The sequence below is a fragment of the Oncorhynchus keta genome, chromosome 17 (genome assembly GCF_023373465.1).
Source record: "Oncorhynchus keta strain PuntledgeMale-10-30-2019 chromosome 17, Oket_V2, whole genome shotgun sequence".
Taxonomy (NCBI): domain Eukaryota; kingdom Metazoa; phylum Chordata; class Actinopteri; order Salmoniformes; family Salmonidae; genus Oncorhynchus; species Oncorhynchus keta.
The window spans coordinates 4,855,350-4,874,719 of NC_068437.1; the positions used below are offsets into that span (position 1 = coordinate 4,855,350).

The following is a 19,370-nucleotide window of genomic DNA, read 5'->3' on the forward strand; positions in this document are numbered from 1 at the left end:
AAAAACAACATATACAGTAACGAGGTAGTCGAGGTAGCTACAGTGCATTCGGAAAGTATTCAGACCTTCACTTTTGCTACGTTAGAGCCTTATTCTAAAATGGGCTCACAGTGTGGGCTCACTCGCAATTTTGTCTAAGAACACAGCCACTGTCTAAGAACACAGCCATGAATAAAGAATGGTAACAACACATCCCACGAGAGCAACTTCTCCCAACCACCCAGGAACAGTTTGTGGACAAACAATGCTTTTTCCAGCATGATGGAGCACCTTGCCATAAGGCAAAAGTAATAACTAAGTGGCTCGGGGAAAGAAAAAAAAAAAATCGATATTTTGGGTCCATGGCCAGGAAACTCCCTAGACCTTAATCCCATTGAGAACTTGTGGTCAATCCTCAAGAGGCGGGTGGACAAACAAAAACCCACAAATTGACAAACTCCAAGCATATATTATGCAAGAATGGGCTGACATCAGTCAGGATGTGGCCCAGAAGTTAATTGACAGCCTGCCAGGGCGAATTGCAGAGGTCTTGAAAAAAGAAGTGTCAACACTGCAAATATGGACTCGTTGCATCAACTTCATGTAATTGTCAAGAAAAGTCTTTGACACTTATTAAATGCTTGTAATTGTACTTCAGTAGTCCATAGTAACATTTGACAAAAACATTATAAAGACACTGAAGCAGCTAACTTTGTGGAAATTAATATTTGTGTCATTCTCAAACTTTTGGCCACGACTGTACACACAATACCCCATAATGACAAAGCAAAAACAGGTTTAGATTTGTACAAATGTATATATAAATATCACATTTACATTAGTATTCAAACCCTTTACTCAGTACTTTGTTGAAGCATCTTTGGCAGTGATTACAACCTCAAGTCTTCTTGGGTATTTTTATTTCTTTTTTAATTTTACCTTTATTTAACCAGGCAAGTCAGTTAAGAACATATTCTTATTTTCAATGACGGCCTGGGAACAGTGGGTTAACTGCCTGTTCAGTGGCAGAACGACAGATTTGTACCTTGTCAGCTCGGGGGTTTGAACTCGCAACCAACGCTCTAACCACTAGGCTACGCTGCCGCCGGTACGACGCTACAAGCTTGGCACACCTGTATTTGGGGTGTCCTCTCAAGCTCTGTCAGGTTGGATGGGGAGCGTTGCTGCACAGCTATGTTCAGGTCTATCCAGAGATGTTTGATCGGGTTCAAGTCCGGGCTCTGGCTGGGCCACTCAAAGACATTCAGAGACGTGTCACGAAGTCCCTCTTAAGTTGTCTTGAATGTGTGCTTTGGGTCATTGTCCTGTTGGAAGGTGAACCGTCGCTCCAATCTGAGGTCATGAGCGCTTTGGAGCAGGTTTTCATCAAGGATCTCTCTGTACTTTGCTCTGTTCATCTTTCCCTCAATGTCACCTAGTCTCAGTCCCTGCCACTGAAAAACATCCCCATAGCATGATGCTGACACCACCATGCTTCACAGTAAGGATGGTGATGAGCGGTGCCTGTTTTTCACCAGACGTGGTACTTGGTATTCAGGCCAAAGAGTTCAATCTTGGTTTCATCAGAACAGAGAATCTTGTTTCTCATGGTCAGAGTCCTTTAGGTGCCTTTTGGCAAACTCGGAGCGGGCTGTCATGTGCCTTGTACTGAGGAGAGGCTTCCGTCTGGCCACTCCACCATAGAGGCCCAATTGGTGGAGTGCTGCAGAGATGGTTGTCCTTCTGGAAGCTTCTCCCATCTCCAAAGAGGAACTCTGGAGCTCTGTCACGAGTAACCATCATGTTCAAGATTTGTTTAACACTTTTATTTTTTACTACATGATTCCATATGTGCAATTTATATAGTTTGTCTTCACTATTATTCTACAATGTAGAAAATACAAAAAAATAATAATAATCCTTGAATGAGTTGTAGAAACATCAAGGATGATCAATGGAAACAGGATGCACCTGAGCTCAATTGTGAGTCTCATAGCAAAGGGTCTGAATACTTACGTAAATAAGGTACCCACTTTTTATGTTGAATACATTTGCACAAAATAGTGTTTTTTGCTTTGTCATTATGGGGTACTGTGTGTAGATTGATGAGAAAAATATAACATTTTTGGATAAGGCTGTAATGTAACAAAATGTGGAAAAAGTCAAGGGGTCAGAATACTTTCCAAAGATTTCCCTTTATTGTAATTATGGGGCCTAGACCGAACCATGAAACATCCCCAGACCATTCTTTCTCCTCCACCAAACTTTACAGTTGGCACTATGCATTCAGGCAGGTAGCGTTCTCCTGGCATCCACTCCAGAGAACGCATTTCCACTGCTCCAGAGTCCAATGGCGGCAAGCTTTATGCCACTGCAGCCGACACTTGGCATTGCACATGGTGATCTTAGGCTTGTGTGCAGCTGCTCGGCCATGGAAACCCATTCCATGAAGCTTCTGACGAACAGGTATTGTGCTGACGTTGCTTCCAGAGGCAGTTTTAAACTCTGTAGTGAGTGTTGCAACAGAGGACAGAAATTTTTACGCGCTACAGCACTCAACGGTCCCGTTCTGTGAGCTTGTGTGGCCTACCACTTCGCTGCTGAGCGGTTGTTGCTCCTAGACTTTTCCACTTCACAATAACAGCACTTACAGTTGACCAGGGCAGCTCTAGCAGGGCAGACATTTTACGAACTGACTTGATGGAACGGTAGCATCCTATGATGGTGCCACATTGAAAGTCACGGAGCTCTTCAGTGAGGCCATTCCACCACCAGCATTTGTCTATGGAGATTGCATGGCTGTGTACTCGATTTTGTACACCTGTCAGCAATGTGTGTGCCTGAAATGATGAATCAACTAATTTGAAGGGGTGTCCACATACTTTTGTACATGTGTGTGTGTGTTGGGGTGTCAGGTTAAGTATACAGTGGGGCAAAAAAGTATTTAGTCAGCCACCAATTGTGCAAGTTCTCCCACTTAAAAAGATGAGGGGCCTGTAATTTTCATCATAGGTACACTTCAACTATGACAGACAAAATGAAAAAAAAAAAAAAAACAGAAAATCACACTGTAGGATTTTTTATGAATTTATTTGCAAATTATGGTGGAAAATAAGTATTTGGTCAATAGCAAAAGTTTCTCAATACTTATATACCCTTTGTTGGCAATGACAGAGGTCAAACGTTTTCACACACTTGCTGGTATTTTGGCCCATTCCTCCATGCAGATCTCCTCTAGAGCAGTGATGTTTTGGGGCTGTTGCTGGGCAACACGGACTTTCAACTCCCTACAAAGATTTTCTATGGGTTTGAGATCTGGAGACTGGCTAGGCCACTCCAGGACCTTTAAATGCTTCTTACGAAGCCACTCCTTCGTTGCCTGGGCGGTGTGTTTGGGATCATTGTCATGCTGAAAGACCCAGCCATATTTCATCTTCAATGCCCTTGCTGATAAGAGGTTTTCACTCAAAATCTCACAATACATGGCCCCATTCATTCTTTCCTTTATACGGATCAGTCGTCCTGGTCCCTTTGCAGAAAAACAGCCCCAAAGCATGATGTTTCCACCCCCATGCTTCACAGTAGGTATGGTGTTCTTTGGATGCAACTCAGCATTCTTTGTCCTCCAAACACGACGAGTTGAGTTTTTACCAAAAAGTTATATTTTGGTTTCATTTGACCATATGACATTCTCCCAATCTTCTTCTGGATTATCCAAATGCTCCTGGCAAACTTCAGACGGGCCTGGACATGTACTGGCTTAAGCAAGGGGACACGGGATTTGAGTCCCTGGCAGCGTAGTGTTACTGATGGTAGGCTTTGTTACTTTGGTCCCAGCTCTCTGCAGGTCATTCACTAGGTCCCCCCCGCATGGAGCCCCAGATCGAGGGAGATTATCCGTGGTCTTGTATGTCTTCCATTTCCTAATAATTGCTCCCACAGTTGATTTCTTCAATCCAAGCTTATACTGATAACAAGTTCAAACAGGTGCCATTAAAAAGGTAATGAGTGGAAGACAGAGGAGCCTCTTAAAGAAGTTACAGGTCTGTGAGAGCCAGAAATCTCTTGTTTGTAGGTGACCAAATACTTATTTTCCACCATAATTTGCAAATAAATTAAGTAAAAATCCTACAATGTGATTTTCTGGATTTCTCTCCATTTTGTCTGTCATAGTTGAAGTGTACCTATGATGAAAATTACAGACCTCTCATCTTTTTAAGTGGGGGAACTTGCACAATTGGTGGCTGACTAAATACTTGTTTTGCCCCACTGTATGTGTGCGGGTAAGTCTAAAGGGTGTGGATAGAGTCAGCGCAAGACTGTTAGTTAAAAAATAAAAAATAAAGGGTAAATGCAGGTATTCCAGGTAGCAATTTGATTAGCTATTTAGCAGCCTTGTTTAGCAGTCTTATGGCTTGGGGGTAGAAGCTGTTTCAGGGTCCTGTTGGTTCCAGACTGGTACTGCTTGCCGTGCTGTAGCATTGAGAACAGTCCATGGCTTGGGTGGCTGGAATCTGACAATATTTTGGGCCTTCTTCAGACTCCCCCTGGTATAGATGTCCTGGATGGCAGGGTGCTCGGCCCCAGTGATGTACTGGGCCATACTCACCACCCTCTGTAGCGCCTTGGGACGGGTGCCTTGCAGTTGCTGTAATAGGTAGAGATGCAGCCAGTCAAGACACTATCAATGGTGTAGTTGAAGAACTTTGAGGATCTGAGAGAGCCCATGCCTAATCTTTCCAGCCTCCTGATCGTCCGAAAGGTCACATTTTGACAAATTCTTCCAGGAGTCTTGATGATCATCCAGGTGCTTTTTGGCGAAAATTTAAGTCAACGTTTTGGACGACATGGGTCCCATTATGTCTGGTGAAAACCAAATACTGCATCCCACAGTAACAACATCATAACAACGGTCAAGCATGGTGGTGGTAGTAGTAATGTGATGGATTGGGGATGCTTTGCTGCCTCAGGACCTGGATGACTTGCCGTCATTGAAGGAACCATGAATTCTGTTCTGTATTAGATAGTTTTAAATGGAGAATCAGGCAATTCGTACGTGAGTTGAAGCACAGCTGGGTCATGCAGCAAGACCCAGAACACACAAACAAGTCTACATGAGAATGGCTGAAAACAAACAAATGTAAAGTTCTGGAATGGCTTAGTCAAAGTCTGGATGCGATTGAGATGTGGCAGGATCTAAATTGAGCAGTTCATGCTCGAAAACCCACAAATGTTGCCGAGTTAGAGCAGTTCTGCATGGAATAGTGGGATGTTAAAAGACTGATCATCAGTTACAGGAAGCATTTGGTTGCAGTCATTACAGCTAAGGGGGGCATTGGGTGTTGCACAAGTTTGTTAAAGTGCCTTCAGAAAGTATTCACTTTCTTTCCCCACATTCAGTTGCCGGAATGGAAGGAAAGCGCCTCAGGGATTTCACCCTGAGGTCAATGACTTTAAAACAGAGTTTAATGGCTGTGATAGGAGAAAACTAAGGATGGATCGGCAACATTGTAGTTACTCCACAACACCAACCTAAATGACAGAGTGAAAAGAAGGACGCCTGTACCTCATTTTATTTCTTACAAAACGTGCTTGTTTTGTAAAAAAATAACTGTTTGCAATAAGGCACTTAAGGTAAACCGCAAAAAATGTGGGAAAGAAATGTACTTTATGCCCTGAACATCCCTTAGTGTTATGTTTGGGGCAAATCCAACCCATCACTGAGTACCACTCTTCATATTTCCAAGCATGGTTGCAGCTGCATCATGTTGGGGGTATGCTTGTCATCGGCAAGGACTAGGGGGTGTTTTGGGGGAAAAAAGAAAAGCAATAAAGCAACGCACAGGCAAAATCCTAGAGGAAACCCTGGTTCAGCCTGCTTTCCAACAGACAAACAAATTTCACCTTTCAGCAGGAAAATAACCTAAAACACTAAATATACATTTAAGTTGCTAATAGAGTTACAGTTTTGACTTAAATCAACTACCAACGATCAACTTGACAAAGCTGGAAGATTAATAAAAATGTGCAAATATTGTATCAATCCAGGTTTGCAAAGCTCTTAGGGAGACTTACCCAGAAAGTGTTAGAGGAAATTTAAGTTGAAATGACTAATTATGTATACATTCCAATCAGAACTGACTAGTCCAAATTTTATAATGTACTGTACATGTGAATTTTCTCTTGCTCCCATTCCCAATTGTATATAATGTAGTCAGGAGTTTAGTAACAATGAAGGTCTGTTCCTTAGTTCATACATTTGTACAATCTCCAGGTGGCAGGAACGGCCGATCTCCAGACTGTCTAGAATGTTCATTTATACTGACTGACCTTGACTTCGTGCTGATAACGAAGGCTCGAGAGCTAGAGGGCCCCTCTACTTGTGAAATAGATAGAACGTTTAGAAAACTCTGACGTCATTTACAGTTTATAAACTGTGGAAATATGTGTATGTGTTTAGTACGCTCTTGAATTAAACGCTGTTTACCTGGCTTTTAAGACTGGTCTCGATCTACTTCATGCATAATTAATGAACTTACACCTCATTAATGAACTAGAGAGAGTGAATCTGATTTTGGCTATAAAACATATTGGAATGTAGAAATTCCACTAACAGAAAGACTCACAGCTGTAAATCGCTACCAAAAAGTGAGTCTAACATGTATTGACTCAGGGGTGTGGATGAGCCATTTCTGTATATAATTTTCAATAAAACTTGTAAAATGTCTAAAAACATGTTCACTTTGTCATTATGGTGTATTGTGTGTAGATGGGTGTGAAAGAAAATGTATTTAATCCTTTTAGAATTCAGGCTGTAACAAGAAGAATGTGGAATAAGTCAAGGGGTATTAATACTTTCTGAAGGCACTGTAAATAAATGAAATAAGTATCAACATTGTGTTATTTGCTCACACGGTTTTACTTTATTCAATTTTAGGTTTTGGCTGAAGATCTGAGTACATTCAGTCTATCATTTGTATAGTGTGTGGCTGGCTAGGGGGTATAGCTACTATACCTGTCTGCTTAGTGGGCATCTGCCGGGGCACGAACTCGGGGCAGTGGATGAGCTGGGTCAGGTCCACCTGGTTGTGGTCCGGTCCCATGGACTGGCCAGGAAGTGGCCACTTCTCCGGCTCCACCTTCCGACGGATCTTCATGTCGATGATTTCCACCTCTTTGCTGTCCTTCAAAGACTACGGGTAGATTTGAAAAATGTGTTTAGGGTATTAAACAATGATATAGTATGCATCTACATGCAACTGTCAAAATAAAGAAAACACTTGAGTAAATGAGGTATATAACATATATTGAAAGCAGGTGGTTCCACACAGGTGTTGTTCCAGAGTTCATTAAGCAATTAACATCTCATTATCAAATCAAAGTGCCTTTGGAAAGTATTCAGACCCTTTGACTTCTTCCACTTTGTTACGTTGCAGCCTTATAAAATTGATCAAACACACAATACGCCATAATGACGAGGCAAAAATACTTTGAATAAATTTGTTCTAATGTATTACACATAAAACTGAAATATCACACTTACATAAGTATTCAGACCCTTTACTCAGTACTCTGTCTCTCCAGAGATGTTCGATCGGGTTCAAGTCCGGGCTCTGGCTGGGCCACTCAAGGACATTCAGAGACTTGTCCCGAATCCACTCCTGTGTTGTCTTGGCTGTGTGCTTAGGGTCGTTGTCCTGTTGGAAGGTGAACCGTCGCCCCAATCTGAGGTCCTGAGCGCTCTGAAGCAGGTTTTCATCAAGGATCTCTGCACTTTCCTCCGTTCATCTTTCCATCAATCGTGACCAGTCTCACAGTCTCTGCCACTGAACAACATCCCCACAGCAAGATGCTGCCACCACCATGCTTCACCGTAGGGCTGATGCCAGGTTTCCTCCAGACGTGACGCTTGGCATTCAGGCCAAAGAGTTCAATCTTGGTTTCATCAGACCAAAGATTCTTGTTTCTCATGGTCTTAGAATCCTTTAGGTGCCTTTTGGCAAACTCCAAGCAGGCTGTCTTGTGCCTTTTACTGAGTGGCTTCTGTCTGGCCAATCTACCAGAAAGGCCTAAACTCTAGAGCTCTGTCATAGTGACCATCAGGTTCTTGGCCACCTCCCTAACCAAGGCCACTCTCCCCCGATTGCTCAGTTTGGCCGGGCGGCCAGCTCTAGGAACAGCCTTCAAAACAATGGAGGCCACTGTGTTCTTTGGGACCTTCAATGCTGCAGATATTTTTTGGTACCCTTCCCCAAATCTGTGCCTCGACACAATCCTGTCTAGGAGCTCTACGGACAATTCCTTTGACCTCATGGCTTGGTTTTTGCTCTGACATGCACTGTCAACTGTGGGACCTTATATAGACAGGTGTGTGCCTTTCCAAATCATGTCCAATCAATTGAATTCACCACAGGTGGACTCCAATCAAGTATAAACATCAAGGATGATCAATGGAAACAGGATGCACCGGAGTTCAATTTCGAGTCTCACAGCAAAAGGGTCTGAATACTTATGTAAATAAGGTATTTCTGGTTATAATTAATACATTTGAAGAAACAAAAATAAGAAAGAAAAAAAAACTTCTCACTTTGTCATTATGGGATATTGTGTGTAGATTGCTGTGGAAAATGTTTATTAAATCCATGTTAAAATAAGGCTGTTTTGTAACAAAATGTGGTAAAGTCAAGGGGTCAGAATACTTTCCAAAGGCCCTATATAGCGCACATTTCAGACATGGATGCAACAATATGCTTCACAGAAGAAAAAGAAAAACATGTAAACTGAAATATTTTCTACAGAGGATATATATATATATGTTTTAAGAGTCACAATAAAATCAGACTAAAAGCACCCAAAGGAAAAGCAAAGCTAAAAAGATGTGTTTTAAGATCTCTAAATTATGTCCACTGTTTCGGCCCCCCTCAGGTTCACTGGCAGGCTGAGGCTGGGGGCATAACTAAAGGCTGCCTCTCCATGCCTCTTGGGCCTAGGCTTTGGGATAGTTAGAAGGCCAGTGCCAGAGGACCTGAGGAAACTACTGGTTACATAACTTAAAACCATGTCTAAAATGTATTGGGGTGCACAATCATGGATTGATTTAAAAACCAATAGAATAATATTTAAATTCATTCTAAAACTCACAGGCAGCCAGCGCAGACAGACTTTAAAACCGGTGTAATGTGTGCTCTGTCTGGTCTTGGTCAGTACCTGTGCTGCAGCATTCTGTTTTGCGGTTGACCAATGACTTTCTTGTGTAGACCAGACAGGAGATCATTACAGTAGTCAAACTTGGATGAGTCTCTCTGTATCAGACAGAGAGAAACGGTCCGCACCCTGGCAATGTTCCTCAGGTGGTATTAAGCTGTTGGTCACATTCCTATTGTGTGATTCTAAACTGAGTTCAGAATCTAAAATTAAACCTAGGTTGTTTTTTTTAACCTGGTGTTGTATCTTTATTGCCCAGGCGTAACAGAAACTGAACAGTAACACACAAAATCGAACCTTCTGGAACGCCACGTGAAATCTATTTTCTCTGAGTTATGTCCACAAATGGTTAAATAGGTCATAAACCAATTTAGAACCGGAATGGAGAGGCCAACCCACCTCCCTAATCTATCCAGAAGGACATAATGGTCACCAGTGTTGAATATTGCACTTAAATCGAAGAGTACAAGGACAGAGACCTGATCGGCATCTGTATTGTCTCCAAGATCATTTATCAGTTTAACTAAGACTGTCTCAGTGTTGCTAAGAGTTGAAGGGGTTCAGAAGGGGTTTTACCATAGCAGTTTTTAGTGCAGTGGGGAAAGTGCCCGTGAACAGATAGTGATTAACAATAGCTTGCACTTCTTCAGATGTGCCTTTAAAAAATATTTGAGCATGGTGGTGAGCATGGGATCAAGAAGGCAGGTGGAAGGCCTACATTTGTGATATCCTGAGAATGTCTTTCATCCAGGGAAAATATAAATCTATATGCCTTTCCATTGTAGGCTAGGGCACAAAATGCTCATCAGGTTTTGCTTGACTGATAACCAGCCTAATGATTGTTATCTGCCGCAAAGACATCACATTTAGATAAAGCAACACCAACAAGGGGATATGTCAATAGAAAGCTCCTTTGGTAATAACCAGGTCCAGAGTATGGCTGTGGTTATGGATGGGCCCAGTAGAAAGCCCCTTGGTAATAACCAGGTCCAGAGTATGGCTGTGGTTATGGGTGGGCCCAGTAGAAAGCCCCTTGGTAATAACCAGGTCCAGAGTATGGCTGTGGTTATGGATGGGCCCAGTAGAAAGCCCCTTGGTAATAACCAGGTCCAGAGTATGGCTGTGGTTATGGATGGGCCCAGTAGAAAGCCCCTTGGTAATAACCAGGTCCAGAGTATGGCTGTGGTTATGGGTGGGCCCAGTAGAAAGCCCCTTGGTAATAACCAGGTCCAGAGTATGGCTGTTGTTATGGGTGGGCCCAGTAGAAAGCCCCTTGGTAATAACCAGGTCCAGAGTATGGCCGAGGTTATGGGTGGGCCCAGTAGAAAGCCCCTTGGTAATAACCAGGTCCAGAGTATGGCCGAGGTTATTGGTGGCCCCACTAACACGTTGGATAAAACGCATTGGCCTCAGTCTGTCAACATTAATATATCTCAAGGACAATAGATAATAGTTCAGATAAATCAGTAAAGAACGTGGGGCGGTGCTTTGGTGGCCTCTACAGGGTTATGGCCAGCACTGGTGGATGACATTTAAACAGTATAGCATAACAGATGCCCAATGTTGCCAAACAAAATGTCCTTACAGCTATTAGCATTAGTAAAAATAGAGGTTGTCACCCCACCTTTTTTCCCTTTTCTGATATAGTATCAAAAGCTGTAGTCCAGGGGGAGGCTTCAATAAGAGCGGCACTATAATCTGAAGACAGGCATGTGTCAGTGAGAAACATGCCAAAAAAATTAGTTTTCAATCACGAGAAAGAGCAATCACTAAAAACCTAACATTTAAAAGCGCCAAATTCAATGAGTGTGGGCCACTCTGCCCCTGGGGCGTCGGCCTGGAGGTAACGAAAGGAATAACCAAACTATTAACGTTGAAAATCAGGTTTTCTGACAGACTCCAATCTATCAGAATGGTAGAAGACATTTTGTATAAACTCACTAGAAGACACAGTTAGCGGAAGGAACATCAATTCAGTTACTCACAAGTCATGTGTTGCTTATAGTGAGGACTGGAGAACTACCAGACCCTGTCCATCAGTCTCTAAAACAGTTCATAATGTTGCTGGAAATAATTCTGGAACCCCTGTGGTTAGAGTGAATCCTATCTCTTAAAAAGTGCTGGTTGCACCCACAGCAAATGAAAGTTATCACAGAAGGAGACATTCCTGTCGCTGCAAAGTTTCATCGGATTCTTGTTTAGGGCAACGAGTCGTCTGAAAACTTCCCAAACACCTTCGATAGCACGGGAGGGGGACAGAGATAATTATTCACCTCCCTGTGCTCGCGAGGGTGTTACATTTTTCTTTGTAGTCCTCCCTAAGTTCATCAGATCGCCTAAAGCGGAGGTCATTACAACATATTTTAGTGACGATGGTGTCAATATTGGAGTAGTTGTCCAGAACCATGGGCAGGAGGGAGTTGACGTCATGATACGGGCTCCTGGGTGACAGTGGACCTTGGTCGTTTCGCAAAATCTCGCCATCGAGCTGCCCACAGTGATGGTGCCCGTGATGGAAACCAATGGGGAAGGAAGGAAGAGGGGGATGGGACTGCCTCAGGTAGGGCGGATGGAGGCTTCAAATCAGGCTAACTTGACTCTTCGCACCAGCAGATGGCATCAGAAACCCCAGAAAGGTGGAGGATGGCACGAGACTGTTCTGTCTTGAGTCAGCGACCTGCTGAACTGTATGGGGTGGCCATGTGGGTGGGTGACACTAGGCGCGGATTTGTGGTATATTCCCAGGATCTGTGCTGACTCCCGGGGCTGTTAGGTCCATCTCAAGTGGGGCGAAGCTGTTTGATAGCTGGATCAGATCTTCTCGGATAGATGAAGGGCCTTGCGAGTGTCCAGTCTCCCATGGAGTTGAGCTTAGCATCTGTTCATTGAATTGGGACAAATCAACGCCGCCCGACTAATCAACAGCTTTTCTTTGGGAGGCATTTAAAACTGAGATTGGGTTTGCTTGGGTTACAGCAAGGTCGGTGTACTTAGAAAGCAGGTTATCCTTTTCTCGCAGCTGAGCTGACAGCCGGAGGATCTCTTCCCTAAGCTGCTTGATGGTGATGCATTAAGGGCAGTAGAATCCCTCTCTATTTCTCAGTTTATGGTCAAGTATAAAAATGCCCAGTTGCCCATTATTTTGGCTACCATGGCCAAAAAAGAAATCTCAGTGACCTTCAAAAAGGGGTGTCAAAGGAGCATATGGGGTTTAAAGTGTATGTGGCAGGTAGCCTTGCGGTTAAGAGCATTGCCATTCGACACAATACCCCACAATGACAAAGCGAAAACAGGTTTCAGTAATTTTTCAAATCTCAAAAAAATTAAGTATCTTATTTACATAAGTATTCAGAGAAATTGAGCTCAGGTGCATCCGGTTTTCATTGATCATCATTGAAATGTTTATATAAATTGATTAGAGTCAGCCTGTGATACATTCCATAGATTGCACATGATTTGGATAAGCACACACCTGTCTAAATAAGGTCCCACAGTTGACAGTGCACCCAAGAGCAATAACCAAGCCATGAGGTTGAAGGAATTGTTTGTAGAGCTCAGAGACAGGATTGTGTCGAGGCACAGATCTGGGAAGGGCACCAAAAAATGTCTGCAGTATTGAAAGTCCAAGAACACAGTAGTCGCCATCATTCTTAAATGTAGGAAGTTTGGAACCAACAAGACTCTTACTAGAGCTGGCCGCCCGGCCAAACTGAGCAATCGGGGGAGAAGGGTCTTGGTCTGGGAGGTGACCAAGAACTCAATGGTCACTGACAGAGCTCCAGAGTTCCTCTGTGGAGAACTTTCCAGAAGGACAAGCATCTCTGCAGCACTCCACCAATCATGCCTTTCTGGGAGTGACCAGACAGAAGTCACTCCTCAGTAAAAGGCACATGACAGCCCGCTAAGAGTTGCCAAAAGGCACCTAAAGGACTCTTAGACCATGAGAAACAAGATTCTCTGGTCTGATGAACACAAGATTGAACTCGTTGGCCTGAATGCCAAGTGTCACATCTGGAGGAAACCTAGCACCATCCCTACAGTGAAGCATAGTGGTGGCAGCATCATGCTGTGGGGATGTTTTTCAGCGGCAGGGACTGGATCCTGACTTGTCTCCAAGGGAAAGATGAACGGAGCAAAGTAGAGCGAGATCCTTGATGACCTGCTCCAGAGTGCGCAGGACCTCAGACTGGGGCAAAGGTTCACCTTCCAAAAGGACAACGATTCTAAGCACACAGACAATGCAGGAGTGGCTTCGGGACAAGTCTCTTAATGTCCTTGAGTGGACCAGCCAGAGCCCGGACTTGAACCCAATCGAACATCTCTGGAGAGACCTGAAAACAGCTCCCCAAATACAGGTGTGCCAAGTTTGTAGCGTCATACCCAAGAAGACTCAAGGCTGTAATTGCTACCAAAGGTGCTTCAACAAAGCGCTGAGTAAAGGGTCTGATTACTTATGTAAATGTGATATTTTTTGCTTTGTTAATATAGGGTATTGTGTGTAGATTGATGAGGAAAAAATACAATTAAATCAATTTAAGAATACGGCTGTAACATAACAAAATGTGAAAAAAGTCAAGGGGTCTGAAAACTTTCCTAATGCACTATACATGTATACAGTACCAGTCAAAAGTTGACACCTACTCATTAAAGGTTTTTCGTATTTTTCATTTTTACTATTTTCTACATCAAAACTATGAAATAACACATAGAATCATGTAGTTACCAAAAAAAGTGTTAAATCAAAATCTATTTTATATTCAAGATCTTTCAAAGTCGCCACCCTTTGCCTTGATGACAGCTTTGCACACTTGGCCTTCTTTCAACCAGCTTCATGAGGTAATCACCTGGAAAGCATTTCAATTAACAGGTGTGCCTTGTTAAAAGTTACTTTGTGGAATGTCTTTCCTTCTTAATGCGTTTCAGCAAATCAGTTGTGTTGTGACAAGGTAGGGGTGGTATACAGGAGATGGTATTCTTCCAAATAGGTCTAAGTCCATATTATGGCAAGAACAGCTCAAATAAGCAAAGAGAAACAGTCCATTATTACTTTAAGACATGAAGGCCAGTCAATCCGGAACATTTCAAAAACTTTGAAAGTTTCTTCAAGTGCAGTCACAAAAACCATCAAGTGCTATGATGGAACTGGTTCTCATGAGGACCGCCACAGGAAAGGAAGACCTAGAGTTACCTCTGCTGCGGAAGTTCATTAGAGTTACCAGCCTCAGAAATTGCAGCTGGTGACCATCGGTGATTTATTTAGAATTCAAGGCACACTTAACCAGCATGGCTACCACAGCATTCTACAACGATACGCCATCCCATCTGGTTTGCGCTTATAAGGACTATCATTTGTTTTTCAACAGGACAATGAACCAACACACCTCCAGGCTGTGTACAGACAATTTGACCAAGAAGGAGAGTGATTGAGGGCTGCATCAGATGATCTGGCCTCCACAATCACCCAACCTCAACCCAATTGAGATGGTTTGGGATGAGTTGGACCACAGAGTGAAGGAAAAGCCTGGCTCGTAGTCAGCGTTCCAATTCATCCCAAAGGTGTTCGATAGGGTTGAGATCGGGGCTCTGTGCAGGCCAGTCAATTCTTCCACACCTATCTCGAAAAAACATTTCTGTATGGACCTCAATTTGCGTACGGGGGTAGTGTCATGCTGAAACTGGAAAGGACCTTCCCCAAGCGGTTGCCAGAAAGTTGGAGGCTCAGAATCGTCTAGAATGTCATTATATGCTGTAGCATTAAGATCTCTTCACTAGAACTAAGGGGCCTCGCCCGAACCATGAAAAACAGCCCCAGACCATTATTCCTCCTCCACCAAACTGTACAGTTGTCACTATGCATTGGGGCAGGTAGTATTTTCCTGGCATCCACCAAACCCAGATTAGTCCGTTGGATTGCCAGAAGGTGAAGCGTGATTCCCAAATCCAGAGAACGAATTTCCACTGCTCCGGAGTCCAATGGCAGCAAAATGTACACCACTCCAGCTGACACTTCGCATTGTGATCTTAGGCTTGTGGGCAGCTGCTTCAGTAAGGTCATTCTACTGCCAATGTTGGTCTGTCTATCAAGATTGCATGTCTGTGTGATCGATTGGATACAACTGTCAGCAACAGGTGTGGCTGATATAGCCAAATTACCACATCTTAAGGGGTGTCCACATACTTTTGTAGATTGATAGATATTAAACATCAACGTTTAAAGAGAGATCAGTCCTATTTAATACGGTCTGCAGAAACTCGTTTTTACAAGTCAAAGCTCGATGAAAAGCCATGAAATACCTACAAATTATACAGCTGATGAGGCATAGAAACGTATTTAGATATGAGACTAAAGCCATCTGGCTAAACATGTAAATAAGGAACATAATGTACCTCTATAATGAGGCTGACATCAGTGGTGAGGGCCTGCACCCTGTGGAAGCTGGCAATCAGGCCAAGTGACAGGAAGCCCTCCTGGTCCATCTTCTTGCGCAGGAAGAAATCCCGCTCCAGGTTGCCAAGGCTGAAGTAGTACTCACTACGGAGAGACGCGGAAAGTTCAAAAACAAGGAGGATCAAGGTACTCTTCCTATAATTAAAATGCCTTTATTATGAAGGCATGTTCAATAGAAGAAACACTGTCAGCCAAGCCCTTGTCAGTGAATGACAATGAGGGAAAAGTTGAGACTAAATATTTGCCCACGTTCTCAGCATCGTTTGAGTTGGAGATAAACGTCATTTCAATTGTCATCAGATGTATAGGAGATGGAATTTGATTCAGATTCCATGTTATATTCTGGGGCCACCCATATGAAAAAGTATGCATGCATGTTTAAGTCAGTTTGGATAAAAGTGTCTGCTAAAGGGCATATATATTATATTACACTATTCCAAGGCTGAACAACAGTGGCATCTGCTTCCTCTTGAAACATTGACCTATAAAGAATAGTAACCAATGGCAGAACTTATGACGCATAGTTACCAATGGTAGTACATTTAAAGCAACGTAACCAACGGTAGGTAGGTAAAGTACTCACATCTGCCTTTTAACATAGTCCTTGAGCAGGCCCTGGTCCACTGTGTACAGGTCACTGCTGCTCATGTTGTCGTAGTAATAGGTCACTGGAGCACCAAACTTCTGTCCGTAGGCACCGTCCTTCCCGTTGTAGGCCTTGTAGCCATAATGGTAGTCAGGGTGACCTGGTAGGAGACACGGCAGTAGTAAACCATTACAGGGCCACTGTCACAAGCCTACTACAAGTGAACAACAAGGCTACAGAGCTACAAGAGTTCACCAACAGCAGGGAGACATTTGCAGCACAGCTGTTGAATCCCAGGAAGGTGCGCAATGATTTACTAAATAGGAACTAGCTAAGATTTAAAATGTGGTGTCCCTCAGGGGAAAATCCTTTGACTTCTGAAAGTAACACTGTGTTCCTGAGGAGAGGGAAGAGTCGGAAAACTCAAAACAGGTGGATCTCGGCCAAGTGAGAAGGAGAAGAACGGCAGGTTTCATCACAACAGGGGGTGGGTGGAGGGAGGGAGTGTCACCTTTACTCCTCTTCCCCTGTTCCATCCCCTTTCTCCTCAAATGAAAGGTGGCAGTGTTTTCCTGTCAGAGGCAGACTCCCATGGCCCAGTCAGAGGTGAGAGCGGAGCGGCTGGTTGCCAAAACCAACAGGCCCAGCCAGGCTAGGGATGTAGAATATTTGAATATCCAAACGGACGTTAGTATTTGAATACTTGTGTGAGTACTACTGCATCTCCCTCTCAATTAAATTCAAGGGGTTTTATTGGCATGGGAAACATATGTTAACATTGCCAAAGCAAGTGAGGTAGATCATACACAAAAGTGAAATGAACAATAAACAATGCATTCACATAAGTTCATCTCTCCATCAGTCTGCTCCCTCCCATCTCACACCGGCCCTTCGACAGCTGCAGCAATAGAGCTTCACCCTCTCTCTCTCCCTCCCATCTCACACCAGCCCTTCCACAGCTGCAGCAATAGAGCTCCACCCTCTCTCCCTCCCATCTCACACCAGCCCTTCCACAGCTGCAGAAATAGAGCTCCACCCTCTCTCCCTCCCATCTCACACCGGCCCTTCCACAGCTGCAGCAATAGAGCTCCACCCTCTCACACCGGCCCTTCCACAGCTGCAGCAATAGAGCTCCACCCTCTCTCACTCCCATCTCACACCGGCCCCTCCACAGCTGCAGCAATAGAGCTCCACCCGCTCTCTCTCACTCCCATCTCACACCGGCCCCTCCACAGCTGCAGCAATAGAGCTCCACCCGCTCTCTCTCCCATCTCACGCCAGCCCCTCCACAGCTGCAGCAATAGAGCTCCACCCGCTCTCTCTCCCATCTCACGCCAGCCCCTCCACAGCTGCAGCAATAGAGCTCCACCCTCTCTCACTCCCATCTCACACCGGCCCCTCCACAGCTGCAGCAATAGAGCTCCAGCCTCTCTCACTCCCATCTCACACCGGCCCCTCCACAGCTGCAGCAATAGAGCTCCACCCTCTCACACCGGCCCCTCCACAGCTGCAGCAATAGAGCTCCACCCTCTCTCCCTCCCATCTCACACCAGCCCCTCCACAGTTGCAGCAATAGAGCCCCACCTTCTCTCCCTCCCATCTCACACCAGCCCTTCCACAGCTGCAGCAATAGAGCGCCTCCCCTCGCGCTGCAGTGCTCGGGTCAAACACTTATGCTAATAAACCCCATATGGATTTTGAATATGCAACACATTTATGATACTACTCCAATAGTGAAATTATTTTAAACTCTTAATCCAGAACACCATGTCTAACCCCACTGCCCTGAGGTATCCCAGGTCTTGACACATCCTAACACACTCTGGTTGTTATTAAATTGTTTTGTTCATAGTGTTTCCTGAGTGAGGCCGAATCAGGGTCACACAAGACCAAGGCAAAGCCAGCAGACAGATAATTCCACCATTTCCACACAAGCACAACCACACATTGATCGGAACCAGCAATGGAGCGCAACCACACAAAGAGAGAGCTGGTAGAGTGGAGAGCTGGGCTTTAAGACATGTGGCGAAGCTCCATTCAACAGTATTGTTCTACAGAGGATCGAATGCTCTCGAACCATCCAGCTGATAGTGCTCCATATAACAATTCATGATTTTCCACAAAGGCGATTTTGGAAATGTAACCAGTTTATTGACTGACAGCACGTTAACAAAACCTAAAGAGTTCATAAGATTTTTTCTTGCACAATATAGGTTCAGCATACCCACTTAGATGCCTTTAAGAGTGACTTTGAGGCTAATGAAATGTTTTATCCGAATAATAAAACTGTCAGAACAATTAACATTGTAAAATCAATGGTGTCGAAAAGTGTGAAGGTGCAACACTGGCCTGGTGAGGAGGTAGGCTACAGTCCCCATCAGGGTGGTAACTTTACTCTGAGACATGGCGAAGGTGTAGCCTCTCATGGAGGGTTGCCTGGATACTTGACTACTGATGCCGGTCTACTCTGCTTAGCAGCAGCGGAAGAAGCCTGATCCCTCATGACTGAGCTCACTCATCTTGTCCAGAAGGTCTACTACTTGTTCTTACGCTGGCTGCTCTAACTCGTCGTTATCGTACTCCTCGCTGAGCTCTTCCTCTAGCTCAACTGGGGGAATGAGGTGGACTGGGAAAACGGACTCAATTCGTACATTGGGGCCAGACTGTTGCTGAGTAGACTTTTGACCTTATCCACACGCTTCCCCATTCCGTGTTTAATGCCATGAACCTCTGCGAATTCTCGCTCTACGGCTAGTTGAGATATCCGGTGTCCTGTGTGAATTTAAGTATGCTTTCTCTAATTCTCTTTCTCTCTGATGACCTGAGCCCTAGGACCATGCCTCAGGACTACCTGGCCTGATGACTCCTTGCTGTCCCCAGTCCACCTGGCCATGCTGCTGTTCCAGTTTCAACTGTTCTGCCTGAGGCTATGGAACCCTGACCTGTTCACCGGATGTGCTACCCGTCTCAGACCTGCTGTTTTCAACTCTAGAGACAGCAGGAGCGGTAGATATACTCTGAATGATCGGCTGTGAAAAGCCAACTGACATTCACCCTGAAGTGCTGACCTGTTGCACCCTCTACAACCACTGTGATTATTATTATTATTATTATTATTATTATTATTTGACCCTGCTGGTCATCCATGAACAT

The 19,370-nt window shown here is 44.2% G+C and overlaps 1 protein-coding gene across 38 annotated transcripts in view; it reads right to left on the bottom strand.

The window, feature by feature from the left end:
- LOC118396320 (la-related protein 1-like) overlaps positions 1-19,370 on the bottom strand; it is a 148,093-nt gene that overhangs the window by 17,002 nt on the left and 111,721 nt on the right. For all 38 annotated transcript variants that reach the window (XM_052465281.1, XM_052465279.1, XM_052465280.1 and 35 more), the window contains 3 exons: positions 16,215-16,377; positions 15,571-15,715; positions 6,995-7,172 (listed from right to left, as the gene is read on the bottom strand). In XM_052465281.1, the coding sequence (XP_052321241.1) occupies positions 6,995-7,172; positions 15,571-15,715; positions 16,215-16,377 (486 nt within the window). The remainder of the gene's footprint in view (positions 1-6,994; positions 7,173-15,570; positions 15,716-16,214; positions 16,378-19,370) is intronic.